The 14,136-nt window shown below is 38.5% G+C and overlaps 6 protein-coding genes and 1 long non-coding RNA gene across 7 annotated transcripts; 3 read left to right on the top strand and 4 right to left on the bottom strand.

Moving 5' to 3' along the window:
- The first annotated feature begins 3,433 nt into the window (after positions 1–3,433).
- LOC108118903 (bomanin Short 6) lies at positions 3,434–3,827 on the top strand. Its single transcript, XM_017231843.3, has 2 exons — positions 3,434–3,561; positions 3,631–3,827. The coding sequence occupies exons 1-2, from the start codon at positions 3,510–3,512 to the stop codon at positions 3,699–3,701; spliced, it is 123 nt and encodes a 40-aa protein (XP_017087332.2). The 5' UTR covers positions 3,434–3,509; the 3' UTR covers positions 3,702–3,827.
- Positions 3,828–3,943: 116 nt separating this feature from the next.
- On the bottom strand, positions 3,944–4,257 carry LOC138926049 (bomanin Short 5-like). Its single transcript, XM_070278420.1, has 2 exons — positions 4,183–4,257; positions 3,944–4,107 (listed from the first exon to the last, which is right to left on the bottom strand). Exons 1-2 carry the CDS (start codon positions 4,235–4,237, stop codon positions 4,037–4,039), a joined length of 126 nt encoding a protein of 41 aa, XP_070134521.1. The 5' UTR covers positions 4,238–4,257; the 3' UTR covers positions 3,944–4,036.
- Positions 4,258–4,729: 472 nt separating this feature from the next.
- BomT2 (Bomanin Tailed 2) lies at positions 4,730–5,123 on the bottom strand. Its single transcript, XM_017231840.3, has 2 exons — positions 4,985–5,123; positions 4,730–4,925 (listed from the first exon to the last, which is right to left on the bottom strand). The coding sequence occupies exons 1-2, from the start codon at positions 5,046–5,048 to the stop codon at positions 4,753–4,755; spliced, it is 237 nt and encodes a 78-aa protein (XP_017087329.2). The 5' UTR covers positions 5,049–5,123; the 3' UTR covers positions 4,730–4,752.
- A 564-nt stretch (positions 5,124–5,687) lies between these two features.
- Positions 5,688–6,231, bottom strand: LOC122321206 (uncharacterized). The gene is made up of 2 exons (XR_011442353.1): positions 5,963–6,231; positions 5,688–5,900 (listed from the first exon to the last, which is right to left on the bottom strand). It is a non-coding gene; the product is annotated as an uncharacterized lncRNA (long non-coding RNA).
- A 2,437-nt stretch (positions 6,232–8,668) lies between these two features.
- BomS2 (Bomanin Short 2) lies at positions 8,669–9,127 on the bottom strand. The gene is made up of 2 exons (XM_017231527.3): positions 8,971–9,127; positions 8,669–8,897 (listed from the first exon to the last, which is right to left on the bottom strand). Exons 1-2 carry the CDS (start codon positions 9,026–9,028, stop codon positions 8,818–8,820), a joined length of 138 nt encoding a protein of 45 aa, XP_017087016.1. The 5' UTR covers positions 9,029–9,127; the 3' UTR covers positions 8,669–8,817.
- Positions 9,128–9,787: 660 nt separating this feature from the next.
- Positions 9,788–10,446, top strand: BomBc2 (Bomanin Bicipital 2). Its single transcript, XM_017231525.3, has 2 exons — positions 9,788–9,934; positions 9,990–10,446. Exons 1-2 carry the CDS (start codon positions 9,877–9,879, stop codon positions 10,352–10,354), a joined length of 423 nt encoding a protein of 140 aa, XP_017087014.2. The 5' UTR covers positions 9,788–9,876; the 3' UTR covers positions 10,355–10,446.
- Positions 10,447–10,492: 46 nt separating this feature from the next.
- On the top strand, positions 10,493–11,125 carry BomBc1 (Bomanin Bicipital 1). Its single transcript, XM_017231526.3, has 2 exons — positions 10,493–10,663; positions 10,731–11,125. The coding sequence occupies exons 1-2, from the start codon at positions 10,603–10,605 to the stop codon at positions 11,045–11,047; spliced, it is 378 nt and encodes a 125-aa protein (XP_017087015.2). The 5' UTR covers positions 10,493–10,602; the 3' UTR covers positions 11,048–11,125.
- The last annotated feature ends 3,011 nt before the right edge of the window (positions 11,126–14,136 follow it).

The following is a 14,136-nucleotide window of genomic DNA, read 5'->3' on the forward strand; positions in this document are numbered from 1 at the left end:
ACATCACACCCTCTCGAGCATAACCTCAACGCAAAGCCATTAGTGACCATCAAAATGAGAGGATGGGGGTGGAGTATTCGGAGGAGGATTCGGAAATTGTAAAAGGGGGAATAAAAGTGTCACTTCCACAACTTGAATGGAAAACTCAAACCCTACTCTCAGCCTCAATTTAGCAATTCCCCCGAGACAATAATAATGTTTGTTCAAGCTCGTAACGCTTAAATACATTAAAGCCCAACCCGACGTACGGAATGATGAGTTGTCACTCCTACCCGGGAATGACTAGGGGTCGCCACTCAAACACGAAGGACGACCATGTCCTTCAGCGCCCTTCATCCCCCATTTGATTAGCAATTTTGCTCACGTGGCTGGGAAAGTGTTGTTGACTGCTTTTGCTCTTTGATTGAAACGGTAGAGTCCCGGGGTAGGGGGGGTCAATTTTTACAAGGGGTTGGGGTGGTGTGTCAGTGGTGTGTCGATGGTCAACTGGTCACAAAACTTTCACCAGATAATACCAAAAACATTTGCCGAGTTACTCACTGAACATGGTTTGGGTATTTATCAGAAATTAGTTCCGTGTAGTTGAACATAAGGAATGTTTTCCCAGTGGATTAAAGGTGAGAATAAAATAAATTCATATTAAATGAAATAATATAAGCATTTTAAACTAATTTTTTATTAAAATCATTTTCTTTCAATTTTTAAACCTCCATTTTCAAGTCTCCCTTTTCAATTAAATTTCCTCCCAAATGTAGGCAACAAAAAACAGAAGCTTGTGCTGCCATACAAAAATAAAAGATGGCGGTGGAAATCCATCCGGCTGCCACCTTAACTTTATGGATAAGGCCATTTAACAAGTGCGTCATAAAACCAAATGGCGAGAGCCATAAAACTAGCCACAACACCCAGAACACAAAAGCAACATAAAATAGGGTCACACCAAGGATGTGGCGAAGGGAAAGGACAACAGAAATCAACAGAATGTAACCACAAACACGGACGCTTAGGCAATCAACTAACAGAATGCACACATGTTCGGGAAGACCGCCTTCTGCTAACTAACCATCCTCCAGCCCCCTCTGCCGACGCCCCAACGCCCCCCCCCCCCCCCCCCACTCGCTCCACAGGTTGACAGTTAACTAATAGAGGCGCAGCCGCTGAGGAAGCCATTATTCTGCAAAGGAGAGCAAAAAAATTACCCAAGTCATAAACTTGCAAATACCCAGAAGAAATATTTAAAGTTCAGAGAATGCATACTGGGTTGAAGTCCAGAGGAGAGCTGCCATGTTGGCTTTTTTGGGCAGGGATCTGGCTCTTTTTGAGGCTTATAATAGGAAAATTAAATTATTTTTTATTTTAATAAATTTAAATCGTAAAATTGGTACTGAAGTTTAGTAGCAACGTCCACAAATGACAGATGGTGAGTAAAACCGTTAATTAAACATTCGTATGTAAGAAAAATGTTTGCTTTACAACACTGGATGATAAAACAATAACAGTCCTAAGAAAAATGTTTGCTTTACAACACTGGAAGACAAAACATAAACAATCCTAGGAAATGTCAACGACCTCGTTCTTTTCTTAAAATATTTTTCGTAAATATTAAGTATACGCATGTAAATATTATTTTAGCTATAAATATTACGTATACGCATATACCAATATTCTCTCTATAACCTCTTTTCTCTTTTCCTTCCAATTTATAGAGCATAACCATAATAAAGACTCGACCTTTGACCTGATACTCCTCCACTCTTGAGCTCCACCCCCACCTGTGTCAATTGAAACAGTTACTGGCCGAGTGTTTAGGCTTTAATCGTGCCACAAAGGCCTCCTTGGCGGCCTGTTGTATACTCCTGAATCCCTCAATGCCCTCTTGACTGGATGATTAACTTTTTGAAGAGACATGTGGCAGCTGTCGCGGCAAATACCGAACCGCACCGCTGCGTAATTAAATTGTTAACGCACACGTGTCGACTGCCCGTCTATTCGTGCTCGAATTTATCCGTTAGTACGTCCGTACAAGCACTCATCTGTGTAGAGTTCATTTAACCGTAATGCTTCTCTACGTTGACAAATGTGTGGAAAAAAAACAACAACAACAAGCAATGGGGAAGGAGGTGTACCAACAACAACAGCATTTAGCACTCACACACCAGCACAAGCACACGCACACCAGCTTGCTAATCCAGCGAGAGTGGAAGCTGGATGACTGAGTTAAACCCTTTCTCTTCTCAGCCCATCCTGCCCGCCTCCTCCCTCCGCCAAAAAAGCGCCGACAATCGCCTGAAGCTCTCTCTCTCTCATCGCAGGCCCCCCTGAGCACCCAAAATCCCATTTTGCATGGGAGCTCGGATGGTGTTTTTAATGCTTCATTGGCTTAATTGCCCAACATGTGCGCCATTTCGTACACTGCAAAAAGTTTAGACATCTTTATAGGGAAATGTGATTTTATAAAATTAAGGAATTAATAGGCTCGTCTACAGGATACCAGGGACTTGTTGGATGCTACTTGAATACTTATGATTTTTTGTGATTTTTTATTATTATCCCTTCCATCTTATGAAGTCTTGGATCTACAAGGCAGATTTAAGAAAGAAGGGACTGGTTTAAAGTTAATTTAATTTTAAAAAACTTTCTCTTTCTCGCAGTGCCTAGCGAAATACCCTTACTTATAAACAAAAACAAACAGACATCCAGACATCCAGACAGCAACTTTTGCGTGGCAAAGTTAATTCGACCACAAACACGTTCATTTACCTTTTGCGGCCACATAGACACACCTGCCGAAAAAACACTCACACACGCGCACTCACACAGCCGAACTTAAATTCCGGCTTTAGAAAATGTTCCATCAATGTTGTAAAAGTTTCCCTCTAAACAAAACTTGTACAAATAATACTTAAATAAATATTTAAGTTGTACGAAGTTACTATTCATTTGTTTTTTTAAATAATTAATAATAAAAAACATTCCTTTCACTTATTAAAATTTTTAATTATTGGATGCATTTGGAACCGAAGGGTTTCCAGTTTTAACTTTAAAGAGTCCTTTCTTAGATAACCCTAGCATATGATCATAACCTTATCCTTACGATGGTAATATTAAAATATTTGTGGCTACGAGATAGAATCTGCAGATAGCTTCTAATAATCTTTAAATGGATGTTTTATTCTTTCAAGACTCGAAAAACTCCTTTAAAAACTGAAAAGTTCTATATGTTTATGAATCTATTCCAATATAAGCCTTCAAAAACCCAATTATTAAGGTTTTAAAACTCTGTCTGCTGGCCATTAAATGATTCTTTTGTTCCTGATTTGCATTAGAAATAACATCTCTGGAAGTGATCTAAAAAACCAGCAAAAAGCCAAGATCAAGTTATGACGCATTCCTTTATATTCGAAATCGAAATGGCATTAACTAATCGAATCGGTGCGCAATTCGCCGGCTATATAAACGACCTGTTCGCACTGGCTGTCATATTAGTCGCTAACTAAACTCAAATCAATATGAAGCTGCTCTCGATCACCTTCCTGCTGGGTCTCTTGGCTCTGGCCAGTGGTAAATATTAAAAAATTAAATAAATTCCAAGGATTGTGCATCAAAGTCAACTATTTTTCTTGTGTCTAGCAACTCCTCTGAATCCCGGCAATGTGATCATCAACGGCGATTGCAGGGTTTGCAATGTTCGAGGCGATTAATTATACAAATACCTTCAATAAACATCAGCAGAAGCCGAAAAACAAACTAAATAATAAACTAATTAAATGTGTAAATCCCGAAAATGTGAAATAAAAAACTGTTTTGAATTTTGTTACCTAATTAAATGGAGTGTGATTTTTTTTAGCTTTGGGTTTAGGGTGTGGTGTTTTTTCGGACGCTTTTCAAGTGTTTTTGAGGGAACTTCCCTTTTGAATAATATTACAGTACATTATGGAAAAAATAGTTAAACAAAAATATTTATTTGCTCAAAATTTATTATAGGTTTAGCAACATTTCTTGTAAATAAATGTTTCAGAAGGAGAAGTAACGCATTTTATCCTCCATGGACATTGCAATTGCGGCAGTCTCCATTTATTACAACATTTCCAGGAGCTAAGGGAGAAGCTAGTTTTTTTTAAATAAAAAGTGTAATATGAGGATCAGTTTTTAAAGGATTTAATCTATATAATTTATACTCACCACTGGCAACAGCCATAAGGGAGCCCAGAATGCAAATAATTGAAAACCACTTCATTTCGACACTTCAAGTCACAGAGCACTCGTTGAAAAAATATGGCCAGCACTTTCTTATATAGCCCTGATAAAAGTGCAAGGAAACCGCAGGAATTTTCCCGGAAAAAGTGCAACTAATAATCTTGAGATAATAAAGAAATTTCCCTAATCATGAACTTAACAATCATTTAAATACAAATGTAGTTCAAGGTCAATTTCAACCTGGAATTGCCCCTTAATCCAACAGGGGCAGGGGAATATAAATTCCCCAGAGATAAGACAATTTACGTATGGCTCTATAGGGTCTATATTATAAACAAATCATAGAGATAGGCACATCAATTAATCGCTATTTATAATAAACTAATTGTCTCTATTTAGGAGCACAATCAAAAGATCCGCTTTCTAATACATATTTAGTTTTCTTGTACCGAATTTTTGTTTATTTCTATAGTTTCTATTCTGAAATAATAATTAAATAAAAAAAGAGAAAGTAGAAAGTTTTGATTCGAAAAATTCATTTATTTAATATTATTTTTAATTATAAACTGAGCTTAAAATATAGTAAAATATTCCAAAGACCATGGCACCAGAAGTCAAAGTGTAGGAAGCAGAGCCACCATGTTCCATGGGGATAACAATATTTTCGTCGTTGTCCGGTTTATTACAATCGATGCATTTTCCATTAATATACACCTTGCCAGGAGTGGCTATAAGAAGATGTAAACAAATATTAATTCATATTTTCTTGAAGTGTATTAATAATTACCGTGAGCCACTGCCAAAAGGCAAAACAAAACCAACAGAGCTGGAACAAACTGAAGAGGTTTCATTGCTGAGTCTTGATTTCAAATGATTCTGAACTGAAAATGATGTGGCACTGGGCTTTTATATGGTATCAGTACATATATATTTCAAAAATATAATATATATTTTTATATAGATTATATGTATGTATGTATGTATACTATACATTGTATAGTAGGGTCTCGTTTTGGAGAACAAAGGTTTGAAAATGTTTTTGGGAAAGAAACCAAAGAAAATTTGAGAAGAAACGAACTCAACGCAAAAAAGCATAAATAAATAAAAATTAAAATGAAAATCTAGTTAGAAATTAAATAAAGAATATAAATATATAAAAACAAATAGTAGAGGATATATATTGTATTACAAAAACCCCAAAAGGTTTCCTAATAACACGATCCAACGTACATCTTTCTTAAACGTCAGAGATCAACTTTTTTATTGCATTTTCGTTGAAAATACTATAAATAATTAATAAAAACAAAACTAACTAGCTAAAAAACCTATAAAAAAGTATATATAGTCAGTGGAAGACAAACAAAAGTCTATATATGCTGTTTTCTCAGTGAAATCATATACTAGCAAATATTATATATAGCCTCAATAATTGATTTCCTGTAAATTTGTAAAATAATATCACCCTCTACCACCTTAAAAAATAATAAATATTTTTTAAATTTAAAATTTTTTTATTAAATTTGTCTTTTTTATTTATGACTTATTTGTAACATAATTTATATGGCGGTGTAAATCGAAAACTTTGGCCAATATTTCAGCGTATTCTTCCATCTTCCATCGGCAGCCTTAGGCCCTCACGTTGCAAACACGGCAGTCTCCGTTGATGATGACATTGCCAGGATTCAGGGGAGTGGCGGAGGACACTAAGCAAAGTAAATAATATTAAGTTATGTGTTAAATAAGAAAACAAGCTTCGTTTACTTACCACCAGCCAGGGCCAGCAGACCGAAGACAAAGGCGAGCGACAGGAATTTCATTGTGAGTTTTGGTTTTGTTTTTCGAGGTATGGTACTCGGGGAGTTAGCTCTGACAACTGATGCTGGAAATGTAGAAATCCGAGGCTTATATAGCTCAGGTCTAGGGTGATGCTGCTGGTGTTGTTATCAAGATGTTGCTGCCGGGAAAAGTCGCACCGCCAAGACAGATACTGCACTGGGTGGGAATCGCCCGGTTCAGTGGGCTGCCGCCAGGTACTCCCCCCACTCGACTGGCACCTCCTCCTTCCAAAAAACCAGAAATTCCCCGGCTGCAGTGCTACGTCGTTCTCAATGAAATTGAGCGTAAACAAGTGCAAGCTGATAGCCCGGGGCGAGTGGGGAAAATCACTCGGTCCGTCCAGAGACAGATTCTATTCACGTGCGATTTTAAGTCTCGAAACCTGATTTCATTTGGCCTGGCGCCCCACCGTTTAATTTCCAAGTATTAATACCCGTTCCTCCGGCTCTAGACTTCTCTAATACCAGACCCACTGCACACTCGATTCTGAGGAATCCATTACGCAAAATAAACATGTAAATTAAGAACGAATTAATTAGCAAGACTGGTGCGAAATAAAGGTAAACTTGCACTTTAGAAAACTCAAGTCAACAAACCAACGATTGTTGAAAAAATAATCCTCTGCGAAAGCCATATATCTGGCAATTCTTATCCGATCCTTGAGCGAAGTACCTTTATCGATTCGTGGATCGATTCTCCATCGATCTGCATCAAAATCTAGAAACAAATTATTTTTTTAATTTTTTGTCAAATTTTCTAGGGGTCCCCCTGCAAAAGTTGGAAAATGCATGGGACGCACAATATGGCCCAGCCCGAAGGCTATATCTCTTCCAATTCTTATCCGATCCTTGAGGGGAGTACCTTTATCGATTCGTGGATCGATTCCCCATCGATCTGCATCAAAATCTAGAAACAAATTATTTTTTCAATTTTTTGTCAAATTTTCTAGGGGTCCCCCTGCAAAAGTTGGAAAATGGATGGGAGGCACAATGAGAGCCACGCCGATGGCCATATCTCTGGCAATTCTTATCCGATCCTTGAGCGGAGTACCTTTATCGATTTGTGGATCGATTTTCCATCGATCTGCATCAAAATCTAGAAACAAATTATTTTTTCAATTTTTTGTCAAATTTTCTAGGGGTCCCCCTGCAAAAGTTGGAAAATGCATGAGAGGCACAATGAGAGCCACGCCGATGGCCATATCTCTGGCAATTCTTATCCGATCCTTGAGAGGAGTACCTTTATCGATTTGTGGATCGATTTTCCATCGATCTGCATCAAAATCTAGAAACAAATTATTTTTTCAATTTTTTGTCAAATTTTCTAGGGGTCCCCCTGCAAAAGTTGGAAAATGGATGGGAGGCACAATGAGAGCCAGGAGTACCTTTATCGATTTGTGCATCGATTCCCCATCAATCTGCATCAAAATCTAGAAACAAATTATTTTTTCAATTTTTTGTCAAATTTTTTTTGCAGGTCCCCCTGCAAAAGTTGGAAAATGGATGGGAGGCACAATGAGAGCCACGCCGATGGCCATATCTCTGGCAATTCTTATCCGATCCTTGAGCGGAGTACCTTTATCGATTTGTGGATCGATTTTCCATCGATCTGCATCAAAATCTAGAAACAAATTATTTTTTCAATTTTTTGTCAAATTTTCTAGGGGTCCCCCTGCAAAAGTTGGAAAATGCATGGGAGGCACAATGAGAGCCACGCCGATGGCCATATCTCTGGCAATTCTTATCCGATCCTTGAGGGGAGTACCTTTATCGATTTGTGGATCGATTCTCCATCAATCTGCATCAAAATCTAGAAACAAATTATTTTTTCAATTTTTTGTCAAATTTTCTAGGGGTCCCCCTGCAAAAGTTGGAAAATGGATGGGAGGCACAATGAGAGCCACGCCGATGGCGATATCTCTGGCAATTCTTATCCGATCCTTAAGCGGAGTACCTTTATCGATTTGTGCATCGATTCCCCATCAATCTGCATTAAAATCTAGAAACAAATTATTTTTTCAATTTTTTGTAAAATTTTCTAGGGGTCCCCCTGCAAAAGTTGGAAAATGCATGGGAGGCACAATGAGAGCCACGCCGATGGCCATATCTCTGGCAATTCTTATCCGATCCTTGAGGGGAGTACCTTTATCGATTTGTGGATCGATTCTCCATCAATCTGCATCAAAATCTAGAAACAAATTATTTTTTCAATTTTTTGTCAAATTTTCTAGGGGTCCCCCTGCAAAAGTTGGAAAATGGATGGGAGGCACAATGAGAGCCACGCCGATGGCCATATCTCTGGCAATTCTTATCCGATCCTTGAGGGGAGTACCTTTATCGATTTGTGGATCGATTCTCCATCGATCTGCATCAAAATCTAGAAACAAATTATTTTTTCAATTTTTTGTCAAATTTTCTAGGGGTCCCCCTGCAAAAGTTGGAAAATGCATGGGTGGCACAATATGACCCAGGCCGAATGCCATATCTCTGCCAACTTTTATCCGATCCTTAATCGGAATACCTTTATCGATTTGTGGATCGATTCTCCGCCAATCTGCATCAAAAATGTTTTTTTAAAAATCCTGTTCCCTGTAAATGTGTAGAAATAAAAGGTAAAAATGCAAAGTATTTAAGTGTTTTTGTTATATTTTATTTTTGTATTGTTGGCATTTTGTTGTGTTTTGTCTAAGTTCTACGATTTTAATTTTTTTACAATGTTTTAAGCTTAAATATTGTTACTTCGGGTTGAGGTAAGCTATGGCCATCATGGACAGTCCCGATCCGTCTACTTTCCACCGTGGACATTGCAGTATTTGCAGTCGCCGTTGATGATGACATTGCCGGGATCAGGGGACAGGGGAACAGCTATTTAGAAAATATTAGAAAAATTTATTTAATAAAATATGTATTAAAAAAAAATATAGTTGTTTAAACTCACCATTGGCCAGAGCCAAGAGGCCGAGCACGAAGACGGTGACAACTGAGAAGAATTTCATGGTGATTGGATTGGGATTGATTCCGGTTTGAGTTTGCAAAAGTGCTAAATGCTCTTGGCAATTGATTGGCTTCAACTGATGCTCTCTGGTAGCGGAACCCGATCTTATATAGCCCAGACTGGGATCGTATAATGCTCAGGTGCAGTGGCTGCGAGCTACGAGCTACTGATTCTGATAACCCCCGACAAATAAGACGCGTTTGGGAAAACACAGAATGTTAAGCGCTCTTCGCTATAAACAATTTAATAGTATATTTTGCGTATTGCAATCTGGAAATTCCAGTCTAGGGTTTACTGCTCTGTTCTGTCAGTAATGTAAGACTTGTATTAAATAAAAGATAAAAGTTATTAAAAGAGCATAGATATGATGCAAATTCGATTTGAAGACTGACTGTTTACTCTCAGTAAAAATTTAAAAAGAAACCCAACACGTGTTTAATAAAAAACATCAATAACCTACAATATATAAAAGCATTAGAAATAAGTTAGTCGTATTACGAAATACAAGATTTTTTAGAGATTCTATATTTTCCAAGGAAATACTATAGTCTATCAGGAATATACTTTTTATTTATTTTTAAATACCATTTTTTTTAAATAAAAACTATTTATTTCTTATCTCTGTAAGTATGAAGGTCAAAACATTACCTTTGTCTGAAAATAATGTAAAAATTATATAGATTACAAAGCCAAAAGTAAGTCCAGCTTAATCCAAGATTACCTATATTAGGTGCATATATTTAAATATATATTTATTTAGATTACTGATTGGTAATCGTCGGAACGGGTATATAAACAAACAGCCACTGGGGAACCAGCTAGTGATCAAGTCAGGCGTAGAACCGCATTATGAAGAGCCTGACGCTATTGGCTTTCTTGTTTTTGGCCTTTGTGGCCTTTGTGCAAGGTCAGTGAAGTACTTATTCCCCAAAAAACACATCTAACTCTGATCTATTCAACAGCTGGCAAGGTGAACATCAATGGAAAATGCATCGATTGCACCCATGATCGTCCCACCACCACCACCCGCAAGACACCCACAGCTAGCAGGGGTCGCAGCCCCCAAACTACAAAGAAACCCAAGGCCTCCGGTCGGAAAGCGCCATCCTCCTCCGAGGAAGATGGTGTCTGGGATCTGGCTCAGACCTCTGGAGGAGCCCAGACCATTGCAAGGCGGCACAGGCGCCAGGGGGGCCAGTACATTGATTTGGGCCGTGGAGGCGGTGGCTGGTCAGGCAATGGACAGGTGACCACCTACGATTCCCGCGGCTATCCTGGAACCCTGGTGAGGAACAGCGACTGCGTGGTATGCAATATTCGAGGATAAATACTATAATTATAATTATAATGTAATCATCGCACATCAAAACTTTGTAACACAATCCGAATAAACTTGTGTCAAGCTTGTGGGGAAAATAATTTCTATAGAATTATCTTCCAATTGAACTGGTTTCTGGGGCAAATCCCCATCCCACTCCAGCAATCTGGTTTCCATAAACAACGCAATCGAAAACGCTTATAAGCTTTGGGCTATGGTCTTCCCGCGAGTAGACTCTCTTCGCATCCAGATCGAGAATGAAGTGTTTCATATTTGCCACTGCCGTTGTCCTGGCCTGCCTGGCCTCCCTGGTGACAGGTAACCACAGAAAAGCCATAATCCTTCTTTGGAGCACGTTTCACTCATTATTTCGTTACTCTTTCAGCCGGAAATGTGATTATTGGCGGCGCCTGCCGCGATTGCAGCCCTCCGGTGGCGGAAAATGTCGTGATCGGGGGCAAGGCCTACAGGACTGGCAGGCCCGGGCAGGGTAATGTCTTCATTGGCTCCCCGGAGGCGTATCCCGGTGCCCTGGGTCCTCAGGTGTCTCGCGAGGGACCTCGGGTCATCGCCGGAGGACCTTCTATTGGTGGCCCCTCTGGAACCCGGTACCCCGATGGCTACAGCGGCCGTGTTCCAGGTGGCACTTACCTCCACAACCAGGACTGCGTCGGTTGCAGCATTAGCGGGGGCGGAGACTAAGACTGGGGTTGCTAAGAGTGACTGGGAGAGAATGTAAATAAATTTTTAAAAATAATAAAATTCATCTTTAAATATTAATATTTTTTAAATATATTTTTTAAATATAAATTTTGTATTAATGAAGTTATTAATTGGTTAAGCATTATGAAGGGTTTTCTTTGCTTCACCAAATTTTGAAAAGTCTTTCAGATGAAGTTTTTTTTAATACCCCTATGAGGCTTTTCTTAATTAAAAAGTAGTATTTCCTTTAATGACAAAATTTTAGTATTTCAAAAAATAGATATATTTTTTCTAAATGTTCCTATATTTTCGCAAATCTTCTAAAGTCTAAACTCATATCAATCTTTCTTTGAATAACAACTTGGAGTTCACTGCACTTTAAAATAGTGACTAATAATCCACAATCATCTAGAAATACTGCTTAAAAACCGTTACAGTCCCCCTTAGATAGACTTATTTGTTATTTTTAATCAAAAACATGCAGATTTCTGATTCTGGTTTAAATGCTAATCAACTTGGCACGCGAAACAAATAAATAAGAAAATAAATAAACAAAGTGCATGGAACCTGTTCTTAAATGTTTGTTTATAAACGAATTATTGAAACAAAGCATTAAAATATTCTTTAAAAAAATATATATTTAAAAAAGACTATTATTTTAAAGACAGATTTAATATAAGTTCCATTTACGTAATTTTTATTAATATTGAAAAATATAAAATTACAAAACAAATCAGGCAATCATAAGCTTTAAAGCTGCGGTTTTCTAGGTACGTTATCAAATGAGGGGATTTTGAATTGATTCGTTGGGCGAATGGGAAAATCCTATCTTATTTGCAATATTGTAGGGTATTTTCTGATCTTCTGGCATTACTCACCTCGCTCCGGGGCCATATAAAGTGCAGTAATGGACCAGACCCGGTTAGTGTCTCGTCTCAAGTGTAGCCGTCATGAAGTGCTTTTCATTATTTTGTGCCTTGCTGGCGCTCCTCTCGCTCCTCGGTCTCGGAAGTACTTGTAAGTAAATTGAGTTCATCTTGCTAAAATTTTGATTTATTTGATAAACGTGGTCCCGCTTCCAGACTCCATACCCAAAATAACTATTCGAAATGGAGATATTACAGTCCATGGCGACTGTCACGGCTGCAATGTGAAAGCCACCAAAAATTCGGCACATTTGTCATGGAAACACACCTACACATGGAAATCCAGAGGATAATTTTATTAAAATGTGATTTTTTACCAACATGATGCACTGCTTGCCATATAAACAAATAAGTTATTAAATTATTAAATATTTAAAATAAGCGAGAAGGGCTTTTGATTAGCAGGGAAGGTCTAGGTATAGATATTCTTATAACCCCTTAGTTTCCATCATATACCTGTCTTCACTGTACTGAATTAATAACAGCCAAATTGCAATGTTCTCGTAAATTTGTCATAAACTTCAAGACCTGGTCGTAAATCATTCCAGAGGCCAGAAAGAGGTTCCGTTTCGGCTTCTGTTTTATGACTCATTGGTGGAAATATTTTCAACAAAAAGCATAAAAATTGCCATCATATTTGACTTTACCCGAGGACCGAGGATCCGGGCTTGGTTTGGCCCCGGTTCTTACACGTGTTTTCATCCACTTTCCTTGCGGCAGACTTTTCCGCTTTTTTCCGCTCGGGCCGAGCCCGTGGCCCGTGTCCTTTGTAAGGATGTTTTATTGCCAAAGAAAACCAAACGAAGGCAACCGCTGTGCGCCTGTAAATGACTCCCCAGGCACCTTTATATTGACTCGTAAAATTGCGACATTTAGTTGTGTGTGAGAGCGGAAACACCCACACAGAAACCATCCTCCTGGTAGTCCTGGTAGTATACCTGCCACCCCTTGGTCTGTGGGCCCCTTTTTACTTCCGGCAGTTGTCTTTGGCCCGATTTTTATTTGTTTTTTTTTTTTTATTTTGGAGAAAGGTTTCTTAAAGCTTTAAATTTGATTTTTATTTGTACAAGCATTGTAATCGACAAACGATTTTTTTGTAAAACCCTCTTTCCATTCTTTAAAAGGAAATGAGATTTTAGGAAAAGCACTTCCTTTAGCTTCCGCCTTTTTTAATAAAATACTTTTCTTGGCTAACCATTTTTGATTAATTTCTTTGGAGAGAATACCAAGTAATTAATTAAATTTTTCAAGCACTTCAACCGAAAGCAGTGCCATTTTTCATAATTTAATTCATTTTCATTTTCATTTTGGTTTCCACTGGCCCATGGAAATTGCGCATACGCACAGTTGCCCCCAGAGAAGATGGAATGAAAAGGATTCTTTCATTATTTTTCTGCATCTCTTTTATTTTTACTTTATTTTATTGTATGTTTTGCTTTTTAAACCCCATTTTTTAAATCACGAATCAAGTGTGTATTCTGCAATTCAACATCAAAAATTACAAAAATATTGTGTATTTTTCGAAAAATAAACATTTTTCTACCCCACCACATTGAAAAAATCCTTCGGATGCAACTGTCACTGCAACCTAATTACGCTGCCCCCAACATTTCACCCTCGGGACAGTTGACATCGAACCGAATATGCAATCAAATTTTGCCAAACACTGTATTTTCCTGCTGCCATGCGGCCCTGCCACATGAGGCCCGGACATATGACCAACAAAAAAAAGGAGGGTGGTCAGGAAACAATTGCCAGACCACGCCCTTGGGCCGGCCCACCGCAAGCCAACATAACCAACAACAGCAGAAGCCACCCAACCACCACCCCCGTACAACCCAACAGACGCACCACCACCACCACCACCCCCAGGCCCAGCACTTGGTCATTCAATTTTGCAATCCCTCCGCCCTCGGGCGCTTGCATTATGCAGCTTACCTCGAATTGATTTCATTTTCGTAATTACCTCACCGATTGCCTCGGCCGGCCACCGCCCCAAAATATCCATCTGTGCATTCTGCCGTTGCCCAGTTGCACTGCGAAAAATTTTAGGGGAGTATGGTGGACATTTTTCATCAAAAATTGTTTTGGTTTCTTAGTTAAGTTAGAAGAAGAAACTGGAAGTAAAACCGTCATGAAACCACTATTAAGGATAACAGGAGT

Source organism: Drosophila bipectinata, chromosome 2R, assembly GCF_030179905.1.
Source record: "Drosophila bipectinata strain 14024-0381.07 chromosome 2R, DbipHiC1v2, whole genome shotgun sequence".
Taxonomy (NCBI): Eukaryota; Metazoa; Arthropoda; class Insecta; order Diptera; family Drosophilidae; genus Drosophila; species Drosophila bipectinata.